The sequence below is a fragment of the Lissotriton vulgaris genome, chromosome 1_1 (assembly GCF_964263255.1).
Source record: "Lissotriton vulgaris chromosome 1_1, aLisVul1.2, whole genome shotgun sequence".
Classification (NCBI taxonomy): Eukaryota; Metazoa; Chordata; class Amphibia; order Caudata; family Salamandridae; genus Lissotriton; species Lissotriton vulgaris.
The window spans coordinates 955,368,340-955,390,758 of record NC_141685.1 but is presented as its reverse complement, the minus strand read 5'-3'; the positions used below and the strand labels follow the sequence as shown (position 1 = coordinate 955,390,758).

The 22,419-nt window shown below is 49.0% G+C and overlaps 1 protein-coding gene across 2 annotated transcripts in view; it reads right to left on the bottom strand.

Moving 5' to 3' along the window:
• The window catches only part of STAT2 (signal transducer and activator of transcription 2), a 534,553-nt gene that overhangs the window by 403,944 nt on the left and 108,190 nt on the right, over positions 1-22,419 (bottom strand). For both annotated transcript variants that reach the window (XM_086959626.1, XM_086959619.1), the window contains exons 6-7: positions 12,710-12,802; positions 11,978-12,056 (exon numbers count right to left, since the gene is read on the bottom strand). In XM_086959626.1, coding sequence (XP_086815752.1) covers positions 11,978-12,056; positions 12,710-12,802 — 172 coding nt within the window. The remainder of the gene's footprint in view (positions 1-11,977; positions 12,057-12,709; positions 12,803-22,419) is intronic.

Here is a 22,419-nt window from a genome sequence, read left to right as displayed (position 1 = left end):
GCACCCCCTCTTAAAGGGTACAGGTGCCTCCGAGTACATACTAATGCCACTATTGTCAGTCTACGACAGCCTGAGTAGAGAGGGCAGTAGCCACTCACTGTTAAAGAGGGGTGCACTATTACATGCCCTTCGACCTCGGAACAAAGCTCTACATTACATTACATGCTCCATGTAAAAAGGAAGACCCTAAGTGGACATGCATGATTGTAATGTTCCCTGAAGTAGAGCCCAAGAGAACATATACTACTTTAAAGCGACTTGACATGAGATCAACATTGGGCAAGGAAGTATGCTCTCCAGAGCCATTCAGAAGATGTCCCACCCCAACATAAAGAAAGTTTAAGAAAGTTACCTTTACCCTGCTTAAAGCCACTGGAAGCTAATTTCCATTAGCCTTCAGCTGCAGCCCTCCTAGTGCTCAACCCTGAATGAGGTGTAAAAACTGCTCCCAGAGCAGAGACCAAGGCTTAGGTGTGGGGAAGTGTTTCTGTTGCTCTGGAAGGATGGCTATTTGGGCAGTGCCCAGAAAGGTAATTAACTTCGAATGGACCTCCCCTATCACACTCAGATGTCAGATTACCCCTGGACAGGGCTCTTCCTTTGTTTCCCCAGTCAGTCAGGCTCTAATCCCAGTGGGGAGTGAGCTGCTCCCAGAACTGGTTTGAAGTTACCAGAGAGGAGGGGTTGTATTTCTTAGTTTCCTGGCCACACCTTTTGGGTGGGTCCACAGGCTCTGCCAAGTGAAGAATGGTTTCACCATTTAGGATTTAGGCACAGAGGGGCACTCACTGTGGCACCGTTTGCCGAAGGGCACACATGAAATGCTGTGAAAGTGGGTAGAGTAACACATGGGAACTTTTACCCTCTTGATTATGGAGACGTCAGGAGTCACCCACACCCACTAGATGCTTTGAGGCATAAATGTGACATCCTGTACTCTTTTTAGAACACTACTGGACCTGAGGAAGATCAGAAGGGGATTCACCCAGCTTTAAGAGACCTGAGAAGAGCCCTACAGGACTGGACCTGCTCTCTTTTGTACCCAGGACAAAGACGTGACCTCCTATTGAAGCTACAGGGACACAACAAGCTACCTGAGGCCTTTCCTGAAACTGCCCAGCTGACCTGTTTCAAGTGGAGTCTTGACCCCCCAAAAGTCACTCCTGAGGCTCTGGGACCACCCAGGCTGTGTCAAAGGGCACTCCTCCTCTCATCCTGCAAAACCTGGAGCTTAGAAACTATTTGGCTTCAAAGACCTCCAGAGGGCTGGGACAAACCAGACAAACCGTTCCAACCTAGATGCGTTGCAGCTGGGCTGAAGATTCAGGTTTCTCCCGCTCCGAGCAGCAGCAAATCTGATTCGGCGGCATCTAACGGAGAAGATATCTGGTATCCTGTAGCCCTTATTTCCTGCAGCCTTGCCCCACTGGAAGAAGTCAGCTCTGAAAAAGTGACTAAGAGTGAACAGAGAAATCTTAACTGGGCGAAGGCATCAACTGTATCAAGCCAGCAAGCGACCTTCCTTGAGAACTGTTAGACTTGGCATCTTTTGGCAAGTTTCCCCCGAGTTTTTGCTTTCTGCCCTCCCGGTTTCGACTGTTTTTGCTGGTATAACGTTTCTGGGTGCTTTTCGTACTGCTGATCAGTTCTAAAGTGCTGGTGCTCCTGCGGTAAATTGTGTTATGCTTGGATGTGTGACTTACTTGTCAGTGCACTGCAGGTGCCGGGGCTTGTGAGTCAACCGCTACTTGTGGACCTCCAGCACGGATTGTGCCACCCACGTACGTAGCCCGAAAAAGGTATAAGTGGATAAAGTTTGGTATGCCTGAACTCAGTGTCTAAAGACGCAGCCTTTAGCGAGAGTGCCCTTTTCATTCTGAGTTCATAAAAGCCACTTTTAGAAAGTGGGTATTATTTTACTCGGTCATCCTGCGTGCCTCTGCTGGAATTTGGATTGCCTGTCTGTCTTTTTTGACGACAGATGGCTAGGGAGCAGGGTGGCTCCCGATAATCTAGGTAGGTCAGGAAAGGGCTAAATAGACCTGGGTTGCGATGTTGGAAGAATGAGGGGAATTCTTTGCACCTCAAAGGAACTGGTCTGCCTCTGACAAAGCCGTCTCCACCTCCTGCCAGGAATTCACACAAGAGAAGGCCCAACTGGTTCTGGCCAAACACCGACACCCTCTGCCTGGAAGATCAAAGGATTTTTGTGTACAAATACTGGGTCCCAGACCCCTGAACTTTAGAACTCATCTGGATCAAGAAGACTGCATAAAAGAAGAGCCGGAGAAACTGCTAAAAGGAACGTCTGCTGTGCTGCATGGTTTGCTGGGCTGACCTGCAGTGGCTGCTTCTGTCTTGGGCAGTGAAAGGCCTGGACTGAACTTCCTGCAACCGAATTGGTGAGACTCTCCAAGGGCTCGAGTTAGAGCTTGCCCCCTGTTCACGAAGTCGTAGGAACAGCAAATACTTTAGGTTCTTCGACCCGCAGCACTGGGGACTGTGTGTTTTGTGCTGAAACGCCTGGAACGCCACTCGACGTCGTCTACGCCGACCCTGCCGACCCCGTGTTCTGAAGGCACCGCAGAGGGCACCGCCGCACCGCAACCCTAGCCTCATCGACAACACCTGCTGACGCCATCACTGAGTCGCTGCTCGCATCGGGATCTGTGGGCACCACACTCCGCACCACCTTGCTTCACGCCGAAGCTTTGGCACCACAGAGGGCACAGCTGCCATGCCGCACCGCGACCCTGGTCTCACGGACGACGCCTGCTGAAGCCATCACCGAGCCGCCGCTTGCACCGCGACTGTGGGCCCACACCGCCTCGCTACACGAAGACGCCGTGGCCATCCTGACGCCGCCAATTCCCGCATAAATAGACGCCGCTGACTGCACCGTTGTTCGGGGGCACTGCTCGTAAGTTACACGACACACCGCCCTCAACCCACAGCGCAGCCTTGGCCCAACTACGTCAGTGTCATAGACTCTAGTTCATCAGCCGACGACAGCGCTTCAGCAACGACAACGCCGCTGCTTGCACTGTGACCTGCAAGCACTGTGACAAGCACCGCTTCCATCTCGCATGGCGACCCTTGTCTCACCGACGACGCCATCTGACGCAGCCACGAGCCGTTGCTCGCACCGCAACCTGGGGGCAGCGTACACCGCACCGCTGCGCTTCACACCACAGCACCCGACGCCTGTTGGCGCAGGCGCTCCGGATCCCATCAGAAAAGAGCTCGACCTGCAACGTGAGTGACTCCAAGGGCCCCATCGCGTTGCATCTCTGAAAGGTACTGTTTGCGGGTCTTCCCGACACTGTAGCTGGCCTGCGACTCCACGGTCAACCAGAACTGTTTTGGGATTTATTGTTCACGACGCCGTGAAAGCCCCGGACAGAGCTATCGACATCAAGGAACTATTTTTAAAGCATATTTTGAGCAGTGAAGATTTTGAAGTATAGTATTGTGGATTTTTATCGTATTTGGTCTTGTTTTAAGTATACAAAAATTTGATATTTTTCTAAACTGGTGTGGTGTCCTTCTGTAGTGCGTAGACTGTTTTACTGTTGGTTATGTGCAAATTGTAGGAAAATGACTCTATATATACTGGACTAAAGTAAGGTACAGTCTGTATAGCGTACCCAGTCCTGAGAGGTTTGGCAGAGGCTAAAATTAAATATAACCTTACTCTCTAAAGTGGCAGTATCAGAGGACAGTGTAAAGCATTTGTTGTACACACTCAGTCAGCAAATGGTCTCACACACTCAAGAACTGAACTCTAGGACAATGGTTTTGTATCAAAAGATATAGTTGTTTTATTTTAGAACCAACAAGGTATCAAAATATATTTTCTCAGGATGAGTTGCTTTAGTTAAATATTTTTCAAATAGGCAATAGACTTTTTGAATGCAATAGTTACAGCTTGTTGCAATAGGCAACACAATTTCAAACACAATGCAACATTGAGCTCAATGGGAATTTCTGGGTAAATGCAATTAAACTTTGTAGATTACTTTTCTAACCACAGGACTGGATCCTAGGTTCAGTCCCGGGACATAAGCTGTAAACAGTTAAGTAAAAGCGTTTTGGTTACAGTAGAGATATTTAAGGAATATTATGGTACTTTAAAAGTTGACACTTGGAAATTACCAACACCCATGGACCCTTCACCTGCCACTCCTGCAAGTTCGACTGTATCAGGACCCACACCAAATCCACAGACTCCAAACAGAGCTCCGACACTAACCACCTGAAGTGCATCCTACTCAACACCCGCTCGGTCCACAGACACGCCATTGAACTTTGGAACCTACTCGACACCACATCGCCGGACGTCGCCTTCCTTACAGAAACCTGGATGAACACCTCATCAGCTCCCGACATCGCCATAGCCATCCCGGAAGGCTACAAGATCATCCGAAAGGACCGCACCATCCAAACAGGAGGAGGCATTGCCATCGTACATAAGAACTCCATCCGCATCATGACCAGCTCAGACGATAACCTCGCAGCCGCCGAACACCTTCACTTCCAGATCCACACCGACCCCAAGACCACACTCATCTACAGACCACCAGGACCCCGCACACAATTCAGCGAAGACATCACTGACTTCATCAGCCCACACGCCCTCCCCTCCGAGGACTACATTCTACTGGGAGACCTCAACTTCCACCTGGAAAAGAAAAACGACAGCAACACCACCACCCTTCTGGACAACCTGGCCAATCTCGGACTCGAACAACTTGTTGATACCCCCACCCACTATGCCGGGCACACGCTCGACCCAATCTTCACCTCTAGCAAGCACATCTCCTTCAACCACACCACAGCTATCCACTGGACGGACCACAGCTGCGTTCACTTCAACTACAAAAAGACCACGACCCACAACCTCCCACAACCAATCCCCCGAAGAAACTGGAACAAAATTACCACCGACCAGCTCTTCACTTCGCTTCACCAAAACCCTCCTGCCAAATCATCGGACCCAAACCAAGCAAACACCAACCTCACACAATGGATCACCCACAGCGCCGACGAACTAGCACCCTTGAAAAACCATCAAATCAAGCAAAGTAGCAAAAAAGCCCCCTGGTTCAACGATGACCTTAAGACATCCAAGAAGTTATGTCGTACCCTCGAGAAAGCCTGGAGAAAAAACCCAACCACTGACAACCTGACCACCTTCAAGAACGCCACCCGCAAACACCACCAACTGATCCGATCCACCAAGAAATCAGCATTCAAGGATCGACTTGACAACAGCGCCCACAACAGCAAGGAACTATTCAACATCGTCAAAGAATTTACCAACCCCACCGCCGGCACCAATGACATCACCCCATCCCAAGACCTCTGCAACTCCCTAGCCTCTTTCTTCCACAACAAAATCGCCGACATACATAACAGCTTTGAAAACCAGTCCGGAGACCAGTCCACTCCACCCACCTCCGAACCAAAACCCCCCTCTAACAACCTTTGCGCCTGGAACCCAATCACCACTGAAGACACCATCTGCCTGATGAACTCCATCCACTCAGGATCGCCAACCGACCCATGTTCCCACCACATTTTCAACAAAGCAGACTCCTCCATCGCACCCCATCTCCGAGACGTCATCAACTGCTCCCTCAACTCCGCTACCTTCCCGGAAAGCTGGAAACATGCCGAACTCAGCGCCCTTCTGAAGAAACCCACAGCAGACCCCACTGAACTTAAGAACTACCGCCCCATCTCGCTCCTCCCATTCCCTGCCAAAGTTATTGAGAAAGCCGGCAACAATCAGCTCGCCGCCTTCCTCGAATCCAACAAATCCCTCGACCCCTCACAGTCCGGCTTCCGAGCCAAACACAGCACCGAAACCGCCCTCATCGCAGCAACAGACGACATTCGAACACTACTGGACAAAGGAGAAACAGTTGCCCTCATCCTACTTGACCTCTCCGCAGCCTTCGACACAGTCTGTCATAGCACCCTCATACAACGCCTCAGCAACGTCGGAGTACAAGGAAAAGCATTGGACTGGATCATCTCGTTCCTCGTCGGAAGAACCCAGAGAGTCCGCCTCCCCCTTTCAGATCGGAGCCCACTGAAGTCATCTGTGGCGTACCACAAGGATCTTCACTCAGTCCCACCCTCTTCAACGTATACATGAGGCCCCTCGCATCCATCGCGCGCCAACACAACCTCAACATCATCTCCTACGCAGACGACACCCAGCTGATCCTCTCCCTCACCAAAGACCCAAACACCGCCAAAACCAACTTACACGAAGGAATGAAAGATATAGCCGAGTGGATGAAGAACAGCCGTTTAAAACTGAACTCGGACAAAACGGAAGTCCTGATCTTAGACTCATCCCCCTCTGCTTGGGACGACTCATGGTGGCCACCGGCCCTGGGAACAACACCCATACCAACGGACCACGCACGTAACCTGGGCTTCATCCTGGACTCCTCCCTCTCGATGACCAGACAAGTCAACGCCGTCTCATCATCATGCTTCAACATCCTACGCATGCTCAAAAAAATATTCTGCTGGATCCCCACCGAAACAAGAAAAACGGTCACCCACGCACTGGTCACAAGCAGACTGGATTACGGAAATACCCTTTACGCCGGAACCACAGCTAAACTACAGAAAAAACTCCAACGCTTCCAAAACGCCTCAGCCAGACTCATACTAGACTTCATGAGATCGGTCTGAGAGGGACGGTGTTGAGCTGGTTTAGATCTTATTTAGCTGGTCGCCGGCAGATGGTCTGGGCCCCCCCTCACTCCGCCGAAGTGCCGCCTCTGGAGGTCGGAGTCCCACAGGGGTCGGTGCTTAGCCCGACTCTGTTTAATATCTTCATGACCCCTCTGGCGGTGCTGGCGGAGTCCTTTGGGGCTCAGATCATGTCATACACCGATGACACCCAGCTCCTTTTCACTTGTGGAAGGGGGCGGAGTTCAACGGAGAGAGCATCCGCGGGTGCCTTGGGGCTGTTTTTGACTGGTTTCAGCTGAACAGCCTCAAGTGTAACCCTGATAAATCTGAGGTGCTCTTCTTCGGGTGTCAGGCTGACCCCAGCTGGCAGGATTGGTGGCCTGTGAACATGTTCCCACCCTCGTCCGCCTCTCTGGTTGCCAAGAATCTTGGGGTTAAAATTGATAACAGCCTATCTCTTAAGTCCGAGATTCTAGGCCTGACTGGCACCTGTTATGGTCTTCTTAAAATATTGCGCAAGTTTCTTCCCTTGCTCCCTTTGGTGCATAGGAAAACGACGGTCCAGGCTCTTATCTGCTCCAGGCTTGATTACTCAAATGTTTTATATTTGGGTCTTCCGGACTATCTACTACAAAAGCTTCAGGTAGTCCAAAACTCAGCGGCACGGGCGATTTTTGGCATGCCTTGTTGTACGAAAGCCTCGGACCTGCTTCTTTCCCTACATTGGCTCCCTGTTAGAAAGCGGATTGTTTTTAAGGCACTCACACTTGCGCACAAGGCACTTCATGCGGTCGGAGCCGAATATATCCAGAAACGCCTTGCTTTCTACAAACCCACAAGATCCCTTAGATCGGAATCTCTTAGTTTGGCTATTGTCCCTGCTGTTAGGAAAGCAAGGGTTGGGGGACGCTCTTTCAAACATCTGGCTCCTCAGCTATGGAATACCCTCTCCCTGTCGCTCCGCTGTACTTCGAACCTGTTGGCCTTCAGGAAAGGTCTGAAAACGTGGCTCTATGGACAATAATCGATCTTTTTCCTTTGCCCTTCTTCTGTTTCTTTGGTAGTTTGCTGTGGGTTAGAAAGCGCTGGGACACTCCTCGGAGTAGCCGAGCGCTATATAAGATACCCATAACATTAACATTAACATTAACTAGACATCCCCCGCTAAGCTCACATTTCCGGTCACCTGAAAGACCTCCACTGGCTCCCCGTCAACAAGAGGATAACGTTCCGACTCCTCACCCACGCACACAAAGCCCTCTACGACCTAGGACCCGAATGCCTCAACACGCGCCTGTCCTTTTACACCTCCACCCGCCTACTACGATCGTCCAATCAGGCCCTCGCCGCAATTCCGCGCATCCATAGATCCACCATGGGGGGAAGATCCTTCTCCTACTTAGCGGGCAAAACCTGGAATTCTCTCCCCACCCACCTCTGCCTTAGACAGAACCACCTCTCCTTCAGAAAGCAACTTAAAACTTGGATATTCGACAAGTAAAGTACCCCCCCTCCCACAAGCGCCTTAAGACCCTCTGGGTGAGTAGTGCGCTATACAAATTTTGAACTTGAAGGAAATTGAATTTGCAGGCAAAGTAGGTTCTCGTTACTTTTTTAATTCAGTACTGGACTCCTAGGTTCAGCACTGGGACCTCTATCTAAAACAGGTAAGTAATTACGTTTTGGTAGCTGGTACGATTTTTAAAGAATATTTGTAGTTTGCAAAAATTGAGAGAAGAAATTACACAGAAAAACAGCCAATGGTTTCCTATGGAAGAGAATTCAATTGCAGGTAAAGTAGGTTCACGTTACTTTTGTAATCCAGTACTGGACTCCTAGGTGCAGCCCCGGAACCTCTATCTAAAACAGCTAAGTAATTACGTTTTGGTTGTTGGTACGATTATTAAGGAATATTTGTAGTTTGCAAAAATCGACACTTGGAAGAAATTTCACAGAAAAACAGTCAATGGTTTCCTATGGAAGAAAATTCAGGTTACTGGTAAGTACGGTTAAAATTACTTTTAAGAGTTGGTGCGGGGCTAAAAGATGCAGCACTGAGGTCTCTCTTGATAACAGGTGAGTAAATCGGAATTTGTTGTTCGGCTGATTTTAGGTGAATATTTTAAAGTTTCAAAACTCCACACTTAGAAGAATTTCCAAGTGAAACCAGTCAATGTTAGCCTATGGAAGAAAAGTGAGTTATCGGCTTTTAGGTAAGTACTCAACTGGCAGAGGTAAGGTCCAGGGCATAGACTCAAGGGTCTCCCAGGGTCAGGTAGGTACAGTTGGTACACCCTCAGCGGCACAGGGGCAGCCGGGTGCAGAGATAGTTAGGCCCAATGTTATGCAATGAGAGGCTTGCTGGCTGCTGGCTAGCAGGCCCCATGGCTGTGGGAGCTGGGCTCCTGGTCACTTGCTCAGGGCAAAGGGGGAAGTAGGATAGGACACAGGTTGCACTACCAGGGGCATTCGGGCGGCTGGGTGCAGGGTGCTTTTGAGCCGTTGGGTGACCAATGTTATTCAATGGAGATCTTGAAAAGGGAACAAAGGCTGCAGGCCCCAGGACTGTGGATCTTCTGGAGCGACCAACACTTCGAGGGCTAAGTTGGGATCTTGGAGAGTAGGTTGGCACCCCAGATTGGGCACAGGAGGCCGGGGGGGCCGGGTGCAGGGGTGTCTTTGGACGTCGGGAAATCTTACCCTCTGCTGATCGCGGTAGGAGGGGTCCCTGGTTCCGAGTCTGCAGGCGTCATCTGGGTCGTCAAGGAGGGTCCTTGGTCACTGGGTTTCAGGTCAGAATCGCCAGGGGGACGTCCTCAGGGTCTTTGGCCACTTGGGCACAGGTTGGGCTCGGCGGGTGCAGAGTGGGCTGGATTTCCGGTTCAAGGCTGGCACCAGGGGTATTGCTGTTTGAGCAGAGCTCCTACTCTTGGGAGTCCCAGTCTCTAAGAGGGTCAAGGCAGGCAGGTCCTCCGGGGGTTCTTGAGGTTGCTGTCCGAAAGAGACGCCAGGATTTTAGCAGGAGCAGGTTCAAGGATCAACAGGCCTGTAGGGCTGGAGCCAAGTCCGTTGGTGTTGTCCTCTTGTTAGCAGCCGCACAGCAGGTCTTCTTCTTCTTGGTCTTCTTTCTTGTTTCGAAATCGGGATCTGAGGAACGAAGGTTCAGGGTGCCCCTAAATACTACATTTAGGGGCTTACAAGTAGGGGAAGGGCAGGTACCAAAAGGTGCCTGTTCTGGGGTGAGTAACCCCCCTATCCTGCTCCTCTCCTGTGGGAGGGGGGCAGGAGCCTATCTCTAATTGGGCAGGGCTCCCCATCTTCAAGATGGCCGGAGCCCGGAGTTGTGCTTCACCTGACCTCTCCCACCTGAGGGGTGAAGTTGACACAGGCTGGCACACCCCCTTTCCTGGCGTAGGTTTTCCCGCCAGTCTTCCCGCCAGGGTGGGGGTCCGAACCGGTGGGGACAGTTGCTGAGTACAGCAAGTGGTCTGGAGAAGCTCACAAAGGCGGTATGCTTTTGAAGCTTCCCCCTGACCATCCTGGTGGAGGAGGTCTAGCACCTCGCCCAGGATGTGCATTGTTGCGACCGGGGCTCTCCACCTAGGGGTCCAGCAACATTTCTGCTGTGTGGCAGCCTCTCAGACCAGACGTGGATTGTAGGTTAGTTTTCAGGGGGCATCTCTAAGATGCCCTCTGTAGTGCATTTTACAGTAAATCCCACACTGGCATCAGCGTGGGTTTAATGTGCTGGGAAATTTGATATCAAACTTGTCAGTCTTCAGTGTAGCCATTATGGTGCTGTGGAGTTCGTAATGACAACCTCCCAGCACCATATACTGTTAATGGCATCACTGCACTTCCAGTGCCCAGGAATGGCCCTCGGTACTGTAGGGGCACAGGGTTCATGAACCTGTGCCCACACCACTGGCATAGGGCATCCAGCTAGAGGGGTGACTGATGTATGCCAGGGCAGTGGGTGTGTGGGCATGGCACACAGGGATGTGTGCCATGTCGAGACTTTGCTTAGTTCTGCACCAGGCCACTCAGCCTGAAAAGGCAGTGTGTGTGGGTGTCAGGGTGCAGGGCCCCAAAGGGTGGCAAAAAAAGTGCTGCAGCCCTTAGGGGTCTTCTCTGGTCACAATGCCCTTGGTACCTAGGGTACCATTTACCAGGGGCTGACATGTGGCCAGAGGTGCCAATTGGGTTTCAGCTTCAATACAGTTTTAGGGGAGAAACACAGGCCCTGGGCACCGGATTGGCACAAGCCCAGGGCACACTCAGTCAAAGCACATCAGCAATTCAGCAAAAAGTGGGGGCATACCAATGCAAGAAAGATGGCACTCTCTCACACAAATGCTTAACACACTACCTCTAAGATAAGACTGGCTGCTCGTGCCAAGCTACCGAGGGGGTGAGCAGGGGTTATTTTAGAAGTGTAACTCCCTTATCCTGACTAGATTGGTGGTTTCTGCCTTGCTTTGGCGCCAGTCTCAGCTGGCTAGAAATCCCATTTCTAACAAGCACGAAAATAGAATTCCTCCTGTTTAGGGCTTTCATTTACTGCCAAAAACCAATGGCTTCACTGGGACCTAATCCAACAGTTATCCAATCTTGTGGAGCCCTTCTCGGGGACAGGCTACGGCCTGCTGCCTTGCACAGCAGAAGACTGTGGACTTCAATTTTTTAGACTAAGCCAAAGGTAAAACTTATGATCATGTATAACTTGGTTCGTGTATCCAACCCACAGTCCATCGCAGCGGCCTCAAATCACACCTAGATCCCAGTCCACCATGACCAGTTGACCGTGGGTGGCGCTTAACGCTTTTTGTTGATAATTGTTTTTTAAAACTTGAAAAACTAATTTCTCTGGTTCTCAGCATTGGATATTGGTCATTTTGGTGTCATTTAATGTATTAAAATTGGCTCTATACTTCTTAATTGGTTTGAGATTTATGTTCCTTTACATTGTGACTACAATACTGTTTTGGTACTGCAAAAATAATTTTCACATTGCCTCCAAGTTAAGCCTTTCTGGTCCTTGGCATAACTACCAGGGGGTGAACTCAGATTCATTTAGTGACTTTAGTCACCGACAAGGGCTGCTTTTATTACGTAAGGTGGGTGAACATCCTCCATAACTAATAAAGGAATTTCTTACAATTTCCAAGACAGGGTGAGTCATGTGGATTGGTTTCACGAGGAGAGGGGTGATGACTAGACTACATTAGTGGGTGTGTGGCGATGACTCAGTCAAACTCACCTTGAGCTTGGAAGGTTTTGAATCGGAAATCAAACATCTCCTGCAGTTCCTCCAGGGATTTCACTTCTTGACCAATGACCTGAAAAGAAATTGAGCTCAAGTAAAGAGATTGGTCTTAGCAGAGGTCCATACACAGGTGAAGTGACAGAGGTGTGGATTTCACTGCTGAATTAAAAGTGGGTGCAGCCAGTCAGGGATAAAGTGTATTAGCAGAGCTGTCTGTGTGTCCTAACAATGGGACAGCAAAAGATGCTCTAGTCAGAACTGAAATCCACTGGCTGCTGTGGGGAAAGCAAGGTTGCGTGTTTGTATGTGTTTGTGGAAGAGACAGTGTGAGTGTGGGAGAGAACGCTTGTAGGAGAGTGTTTGTGTGTTTGTGGGAGTGTGTGGAAGAGTGTTTGCTAGAGAGTGTCTATGTGTGTGGTGGGGGAGAGTGTCTCTGAGTGTGTCCCGTTACAGAACAAAGAGCATGGTTTCTGGTAAATCAGATCTGATGTAAACTAGCTGCAGTATGCAAATTCCAGAACAGCAACAGCATGAAGCAAAGGGTGTGCTCAGGCCGAGCTGTGTGTCAGCCCAAGTCATGGATTGACAATTGGTGCTACAAGACAGAAATGAGGTGCAAAAGCTGGGTGAGACATGTGTCCCTGACAAAGATAGCAGTGTGTGCTGCAGGTACTGACTTGTGCACAGTAAATTTGCATGAGGAATAATGCATGCTGTTGAGCCTACCTGCACCTTCTGTTTCATCTCCATCACTCGATGGTCAAGCTCTTGTTGTCTTTGGTTCACCATTGTAATATTTGACGTGTGTTCTGTAAGACTCTGAGAAGAGGAGGAGCACATTAAAGAGAGAGATTTTGGTTCACCAACATCACCAATGCAATAGCAGGCCCTCGCAAAGGAACCTAAGCTGGCACTCTAGAATAAGAAAAAATGCCATCTTCCCTTAACTCCACATTCCCCCTCTAGGCATTCCCATAAAGAGTAAAAAGAATGAAAGCATTAGCCTCTTCAGGATTAAATTCTGCCCTGTCCGTTACATAAATCTGAAGCCATAAACAAGAAGTTACATGAATGCTGTAGCGGGGCTCCTGCTTTCCTTGGAGAAGCAAAACCACGTCACTCTGACTGGTATCGTATCACCGGCTTCTAGGCCAAAAAATAAAAAGAATTTACAAAACTATGTAGGCTGAGCAGTGCGTTTAACAAGCAAAGACCTAAACCCTTCTCATGAAAGCCTGTCCCATGAACACCAAGTTGATCACCCTTTTGCACTAATCGTTCAACATTGCAATGCTTAGCAAAAAAAACAAAAATAAGTGCTAGAGATTGCAATGTAATGTCCTATGCGTTCATACAAATCCCATTTGCAAGGCAGGCTACAACTTTCAATTTACGAAAGCACTGAAAAGTTGGACCATTAGTACTGAACACTACTGTTGCCAGGCACGTCCCATCTTACTGAAATAATAACTCACTGTCTGACTTGTTTCTCAGTGCTAAGAAGCCTTCTGAATGTGGGGCTATGCTTTAATAGCTAGGAATTAATGTAATTGTGAATGGAGGGGTTATGAGACTAAGCTCCCTATTTAAAGCAGAGTTACACCAAGATAGTAAAGTGCCCAAGATCAAGTTGTGTCACAAGCAACCAGGTCACTGTCACAAAGCATGGCCCCACAACCAAAAGACTCAATGTCTGAACTCTCGCAGATCAGTGACAAGTGAACAGGATGTCAAGCTTTCCACAACAGCGCTAGATACCCAATGATTAGTACAGATTTCCTTCTGTTTTTGCACCAAGAAAATTATTCCATATCACCCCAGCCTTTCAAACTGAACCATTATTTGGTTAAGCAAGTTAAGGACAGGAGAAGTAGGATGGAGCTTAAGCGGGAAGGGCTTCTGGCTCCTAGGTAATGTTGAGCTTATAAATAGGAACAGTGAATGAGCGAGCTCTGTGAGCTGTGCTTTCGGGAGGGCGGTCTAAAGTAAGACATTAAACAAACACATCAGAGAAGGAAAAAGGTTAATAACTACAAAAGTTTAAAAACTGTTCTAACGAATGAGTGGGTTCTAAATATGCACTGAATAAAGGGAAAAATTTTGCCTGCGTTTTTGACACTGAAATTATACATCTCTACTCAGCTTTCATTATACTTTATTACATCATTTTTAGAATTCATTCACATCATGGGTATGACTAGAAAAGCAATGTGGTTCCAATCTGTTGGCCTGATTGTGATCTATATGGGAAGAATTGGGTGTTGTGCCTGAGGGCTGGAGGGGTGCTCCAGTCCTGTCACCACAGACTTGGTACTGCACATACACAGGTCTCTGATGCAGAAGATGCTATGGTTGTTAGGGTCACACATGTCGCTATGTACCATCTTCAGATGAGTGGCTAAAGTCGGATGCCTCAGTTGTGCCTTACTAGTGGAGCAGGCAATTTCGGTGGCCCTGGATTCATGACAAAAGTGGGTGAGTGGGATACAGCGAGAAACAAATAATTTTTTAGTGCTATGCAGAATTCCTGATTAGGAGAGATTTGTAATTTATGGTGGGATAGTGTATGAGAGTCAAGCCATATCTAAATAAAAAAGCACTGAATTTCTAAACCAGGCATTGGTCAAGAGTGGTGCAAATTCCGATGACATGACCCTTCTTGGTCACTGTGTGTGGAGTTTATGTTGCATAAAGATCGGTCTAGAACCACTGATGCTCGAAAGGTTGATGCAGTGAGCCTTCAAGGAGATAAATCTGCCATGGATTGGATCTGAAGAGCTTGAAAGACAAGAGTGTCATGGTTACGACTTGGAAGGTTTAGCAGTCTGAGGCATGTGCAGATCAAAACCTGGAACATTAGGGTACAATTCACTGGCAAAACCTAGGCACAGAGGACTACCTTGGATTTCCAAGATCTTGTAGGAGTAGGATACATGTTGTAAGGTCATTGTTATTTAGAATCTGGTTTACCTGGGATACGAGAGAGAGTGAATTGAATCATCTCAAAGTTCCTCACCTTGCTGGAGGCAGTTGGGAAGTTCCAGGTTCCAGAGATCATTGAACCCTTGGGTGGTCCTGTTTTGGCAACCAAAGAGTTCAACAGCAAAAATCCAAGTCAGAGAATGTTTTCAGTTTGAAGATTATAAGGGTGTCGACAGGGTACTTGTGAGGTCGAAGGATATAACAAAGTCTCAGAAAGTAATGAAGTAAACATTGAAGAGAAGGGGAACAATGCTGTGGTCTCATAGAGTAGGAAAGGTGAGGCCATGAATGGAATGTCTCGTATTTTGAGATCACCCAGACTCTGTAAGACAGAATGGTGGAGCGAGATCATAAACCAAGGGTAGGTAAGGTTGGAGAGCAGCGGCTCCACTCTGATGGACTGTTGATACGATGATGTACTATATAGCAATCAGCAAGGTTTTATTTAAGCGGAAGAGGAAAATCCAATTTGGTAGTTGGGAAGAATGTTGTTTTCTTACAAAAAAAAAGTTGCAAGAAGGCCATTCTTTCGGTAAGCTTTCCCAAGAAATCCTGAGGTTTACAGGTCTGAGTAGTCAAACACTTGTTTGTTGGCTTGATGTAAGAAATGTTGAGGTTCATATCTAAATATGCTGGCGAGGGAGTGTTAGATGAACACTCTTACCTGGTGAGCAGTCAACTGAAAGTGGGAGGAGGGCTGGGGCAAGGAGTCTTGGGCTTGGTGGTTGTTGCTAGGAGGTCTCAAAGGAATGTGTATTTTATGTGTGTGTGTGATTCAAATGAGCATGTGTATAGCCGAAAGGCTGCAGAGCTCTGTCCTGTCAACAAGTGATTAGAAGGGTAGACAAGTTTTGAGAGTGGAAGTATATTGCTATTTTGTCACCATGTAGAGTTTTTCAAGACATGCATCCTCAACTATTTCCTATACTGGAGTAGGGGTTAGGGTGGGAGCGTGAGGCTGGATACTAGGACATAATTCCAGATCCTCAGTGCATAAATGGAGATGGCCTGCTGCCTTGTGTTTTTTTTCATTTCTTCAGCGGCTGCACGTGTGCTAAGAGGCACCACAGGGGTGGTAACCTCGTTAGCCAGATATCAGATGTTTCTGAATGTGATGGCTTTGTAGAAGGTGCAGTTGATGAGGGCCAGCCAGCATGCAGAGTCAGTAGAGTTCAATTAGTGTGCGAGCAATGTGGTCACATTTCTTCATGCAATTTAAGAGGCGTGAAGCAGCACGTAGAGTCCCCCTAAGGAAGGTGAGTGAGGAGTAAATGAGGCTATTGAGCATGGTGTAGCCATCATCCATTTGCATGAATAAGATGGCTTGATCAACAGTGAGGTGGGAGTTTGACCATGAGGTTTGGATCAAGGGCTCGGCTTTTGGCTTTGTAGAAGCAAAGGTTCATTGAAAGTTATGGAATTTTTTGAAAGTGCTCAGTTTTCTGGATGAGCAGATGGCTTTGGTAGCGTGTGCCATGATAGGTGTCTCTACCTTTTCTGAGGCCAATTTTCTATAGCCTACAGTGGATTCAGAAATTATAGTTTGTCATTTTTGTACATTGTTTGGTCCTACGTGTTTGAAGGGTTCTGTGTTTACTTATTTAAGTTCTTAGGCGAACCAGCCTATGTTGTGTTGACTTGCAAGGAACAGGGAGGTTTTAGATGCAATCAAAGATCTGGGGCCAGATGTAGGTGTCCAAATACCGGTCGGAAACGGCCGAAAATACCGATTTTTGGCCGTTTCCGACCGGTATTTGGACATTGGTATGTAGGGGTAGCAAAAACATACAGATTCGGTAAATTTACCGAATCGGTCATTTTACAGATTCGGTAAAATTACCGATCGGTAAAATTACTGAATCTGTAATTTCTTATGTAGGTAGCACTTTAAACAGTGCTACAAGGCCTTTAGAATTCGTTATTTACCACCTAATACCATTGGGTGGTAAATGTAAATGTAAATGTAAATGTATTGCGATTTATATAGCGCACGTATCACCCGAAGGCATCAAGGCGCTTGCTTAGGGAACCCGTCCTGGTATTCCCCTGTGAGATACCCCGGAAGGGTATCCGCAAGGTCAAAGCCAGGCATCCCGCCGCGAGGTGCCGTTGTGGAGATTAAGCAAGCTATTGCCCAGAGTCGCAGAGTGGGAACCCGTGAATCGAGTAGGCACCGGAGCGAGAATTGTCGAGTCCATGGACATTTTAGGACTCAAGACCCCGCCGAGCCGGGAATTGAACCCTGGTCCCGGGCTGACCTCTGCTTCCAGGTCTGCCTCCTCTAACCAGTGAGCCACACTTCTCCACGTAAATAACGAATTCCTGTGTACATGCACAACTGTGCATGTACACCTGTGCCATGTGACACACATACATGCCCTTAGACATGGCACACAAGCCAGAAACAGGGGTGTAACAGGGTGTCAAAGTGACACCCTGTCCCCCTTGGCAATTCGGTATTTTTACTGATTCGGTAATTACCAAATCGGTATTTGCTATTGATTCCTATGGGCTTCAAGGGCCATAGGAATCAATGGCAAATACCGATTCGGTAATTACTGAATCGGTAAATAACGAATCCTATCGATTCGGTAAAAATTACCCCATTTTTACCTACATCTTTTTTACCGATTCATAAATACCGAATCGGTAAAATTCCGTATTTATGAATCGGTAAATAAGATTTACCTACATCTAGCCCCTGGTTTCTTCCAAGGTCATAAACAGGTCTTGATCTTCGGGGAAATTTGAGTAGTCCATATGGTTGGTTGACTGAGGTGAAAGGTGATGGCATGGCAGTCAGTGCAGGTTAAAAAGTGTTTTCTGTGAAGTGCTAAGATTGCACCCAGGGTATGACTGGCAGAGTGAACAGACCATTTATTGGTTGGTGCATGTATATTGCTTCTTAGTTCAGTAAAAGAGATCTGTTGGGGTTACATTGAGTATATCTAACTAAATGCTGAGGTTTACAAAGACACATAAGTTGCTATTGTCGAGGACGATGGGGTCAAGAAAGGCTTTAGACAGGGCTGTCCCCTATCGCACCTCCTTTTTGCCCTTACTCTGGATTCTCTTGCCTGCGCTATTAGGCTTCTTCTTTCGATCCGGGGTTTCCCCATCACACCCGCAGACGCGGAAGAGGAGAAAATCTCCCTTTACGTTCTCTTTGATTTGATTACCGAATACAGACAACACTCTGATTACAAAATCAATTGGAATAGATCCACGGTACACAGCCCATCGGACGCACCCCCATTGCCTGGGGAATTGATAGTGGTGTCGAGAGGTTTTAAGTATCTGGGTATCTGTGTTAAAACGCCCCACGTGGAGATGTGCAGACGCGAGAATCTGCATGTCGTCCTGGGCAACTTTAAGGATGATACAGAGAGATGAAAAGACCTTCGTTGACTTTGTTGGGTCTCGCTGCTCTCTTTGAAATGATCACCTTGCTGCAACTCTTATACGCCCCTCCAAAATCAACAGCAAAATTTTATCTCTAGTCTGACAGGATGGACACCCTGGAATCGCGCTACAGACACTGAGGCGCAACCCCTACAATGGAGGAATCGCACTCCCTGATGTAGAAGCCTACTATTGGGCATCCCACTTGATTGCCATCAACAAATGGATGCACAAACATAGAGATCACCCGACATACTGTCTTGAAAGGCAGAAAATGCAACCTCATACACACCTACATTAAGTATATGGGGGAAAGGGAAGCTCAAGACTGCTACCGGCGACTTAAGTGACACTAATGGCAAGGAAGCAGGCTAGCAGGACCCTGGGTTGGACGAAGTGGCTTACGCGTTCCACACCGCTTTGGGAGGGGGCCAGGCTTAGAGAAATCTGCAAACTTACTGGGGTTCGAGGCCTGGGACCTCCTTGGCATTTCCACGATAGGGGACATAGTTGAACAAGCATTTACAATGCAATAGGTCTCGAAGCATTAAAGTTTGAGTTATTGGCATTGTGTATGACAATGCGTTGCATACATTTTTTAGCAAACTTTGAGTTGATGAGCAGTGAGAGTGTGTGCAAGAGTATTCTGTTGCTCACAGCTGTTATTATTCACACAGCTCTGATGATGCACCACACGCACGGGGCTGACGCAGTTATTATTCACACAGCTCTGATGATGCACCTCAGGCACGGGCTCACAGCTGTTATTATTCACACAGCTCTGATGATGCACCTCAGGCACAGGGCTCACAGCTGTTATTATTCACACAGCTCTGATGATGCACCTCACGCACGGGGCTGACGCAGTTATTATTCACACAGCTCTGATGATGCACCTCAGCCACGTCTCATCTCACAACGGGACTCCGTTTTACATAGTTGTGCTGTAAAGAGCGCTACTAGGTCAGCCCTCATATTTGCCCTCGCTGAGTCCCTTTAATCCTTGACACGCCCGCCCAATAAAGTCACCCAAGCGTGTCACCTCTGCCCCGCCCCCGCAATCTGCAAGATCTAACTCTGTTTACAAAACGCCACTTTTACTTGATTTTCAGAGGCGGGGGTAATTAATCCAGTCAAAAGCTCTTGCACAAGTTGGAATCCTGGCTTATCAGCAGAGCCAGGCTGAGCAAACAGCGCCGGGCCCCGGGCAGCTGGTGGAAACGCACCCTAGATACACAGGGACACATTCTCTCGGCGTCCCCTCGGGGCTGGATCTGTGCGGTCACGTTTCTTCTCTCTAAACCGATGACCTTGCACCAAGGCTTTTCACGTTTTCTGCCACTCACCCCCTGTGCCCGCCGTTGCTATTCTAAAAAGGGACCCAAAAGAGACAAGCTTGGGACAGGTAGGTACACGCGCAGACCTGGCACTGACATGGCTCCAATCCTGCGGACGACCCTGAGACATTGAACGGGAAAAAGCACAAAGCCTGCTTTAATGGTTCTCTTAACCGTTCTGTAGTACAGCTTGGTACACTCCTCCCCATTCCATCTAGTATGGCATGCCTGCGTGCTTACAAGTGAGGTAACGATAAAAAGGGTTTCTGGCTACGCAACTGGTATGGTGGAAGGCACAGGTGGAATGGACAGTCGAGTCGTGCAAAAAGGGATCCATATAAGCCGAGGGCTTCCCTTTATATGTGCAGTTTTTGTGGTTATTTTTCATAAATGCCGGGTGTGCAGAGCTCTTGTGTGCACAGGCATATTTGCGTTTTGCGCCTATTGCTAATTTTCAATTGTATCCGTCAGTTTCTACGTACACCTTTACAGGAACCCCTCTAATTCTTTTTCATGTCAATGAAACGCACCTCCTCTCTCCAGCCCGTACTCTCACCCCAGCTCTTAGGAGGACCCTCATCGTGAGAACAGACTCGACAGGAGGCGGATGGAAATTGCCCAATCGTTGGCAAGTGCGAGGTGAAGCAGGCTTGTAGTTCTGATGGTCTCAGAAAGCTGGCCTAACAGATTGATATTTGCCAATAGAACAAAAATAACGCCATGTATCAGAGAGCTGTTTGTTAGCTACACAGTTCGGGGCAAAAAAGGATCCTGCGCTTACTAATGAACACGGGGATACCAGTACATACGCTTCATTGTTTGTTCCTTCAAGTTGTGTAAGTCCGTGCTGTGGACGCTTTATAACTCTTGAGGAGAGCATGTTTGAATCTGTCCGTTCCCTTTACAAAAACAGAACGAATTCCTGTGCTCTGTGGCATTAATGAAATAACACCGGATGTAAGTCTCCCCGGCTCAGCAGGATCAGCGGTAAATATATTTTGACACAAACTCACTTCCTCCAAAAAAAAAAAAAAAAAAAGTCTACACCACCGGAATCCCGACGCGCCAGCACCGGAAGTCAGGCAAGGGCGCCTGTGACAGGGGCGGGGCCTGGTCCGGACCGGAAGAGGAGGCAGGCGCGGTTGAGAGCCCTGGAGCCGCCAGCAGGAGGTTGCGCGACATTGGCCCGGTAAGTTCCCAAAGGGCTGGGGGGGCTTGGTGCACTCGTGTGTGTGTATGTATGTATGTGTGCGACGGTGACGGTGGGGGCGGGGGGGGCTTGGTGCACTTGTGTGTGTGTGTGTGTGCGCGTGTGTGTATGTGGGGGGGTGGTGTCTCTATATGTGTGTGCCCTTGTGTGTGTGTTTCTGTGCATGAGTGTGTTGTATTGGAGCGGCGCGCATTGAAAGAAACTGGCAACAGCGCTCGTACTGGATCAACGCGCGCATTGCAAGAAACTGGCAACAGCGCTCGTACTTGAGTGCGTGTCAGTTTGAAATCGCCTCCAAGGCAATGCGCGCGGCCAGGATGGTCTCCTGGGAAGCACACACGCCGACAATAGGTTCTCGGCGAGAACGCGCTTCCACGCGCTTAGCCGAGACCTAAAAAGGTTAACTTAAAACTTGGACTAAATTAGCACAGTAATATAATATGGCCGATTCTCAATTCCTTAAGTATGCACAACTGCGACACGCGTGGCAGGCCGAAAGCATCCCCCATGAGCAACTCCTGGAATACGCTTCCCTAAAAGATAGGCTCCTACGGGAGGAACTTCTTGGTAAAGCGGTCTCCTTCACATATAAAACCATCAATAATAATCTTCACGAGGGGGCGTGACCAACAGCATGGCCGAGTAAGTCGACTGCCTCCGCAGCTCCGGCGAGCTGATTGTGATCCGACTTCACAACAGCGTCCTTCAGTCCAGATCTGGACACTGAAAGACTGGCAAAGATCCCGTCGATGTACAGAGGCAAGAAAAGGGGAGCGCCGCACAGTGAGACCGCAAGAAACAAGTAAGAAACTCCGAGCGGGCTCCGGGACGCTGCGGCGCTAGTCTCAAGATAGCGGCGGCCCGCTGAAGGAACCGGACCTGCAGAGGCTGGGACTGCTGAGCAGGGGACTGCCTGACTGCGCATTGAGGAGGTGTCCGGGGGATAACGCCCGGCGGACATTGTATCGGGCTGTGAAGCAGAGGCACTGCAGTACTGGCAGCCGCTGACGGAGACACTGGGGGCCTCGGAGCAGCTGCGGCGGAAAGAGGCACTAACGGAGGTCGGCGGAGGTGGCTCAGGAAATCCCCTGCGCGGGCCTGAACCACGCGGGCACAGTGTTGGGGCGCTGACAGCGGTGACCCTGATCAGTGAGGAGGTGCAGTTGTGGAGCAGAGGCGGCTGCTGACATTGCTGATGCTGAGGCTGTGAGTACCTGACAGCGGCCGGTACGGAGGAGTCCTCCCGAGCGCTCGGACCTGCAGCGGTTTGGTTCGCTGGGCGGGCGGGCCTGGCAGCTGAGGGACACAGAGGCGCTTAGTGGGAAACGGACCGAGGCTAAGGTGGGACAACTCCGAAGTGACGCTTCGGCGGAGAGCGGCTTGGAAACCCGGTGACTGGGGCTGGGGAAACGACGTGGGGGCTACTGCACCGTGCCCCTCCCTCCCCCCCCTTCACATTCTCCTCTCATGCCCACTGGGATCTGGTGATTGCAACTGAACGCCCT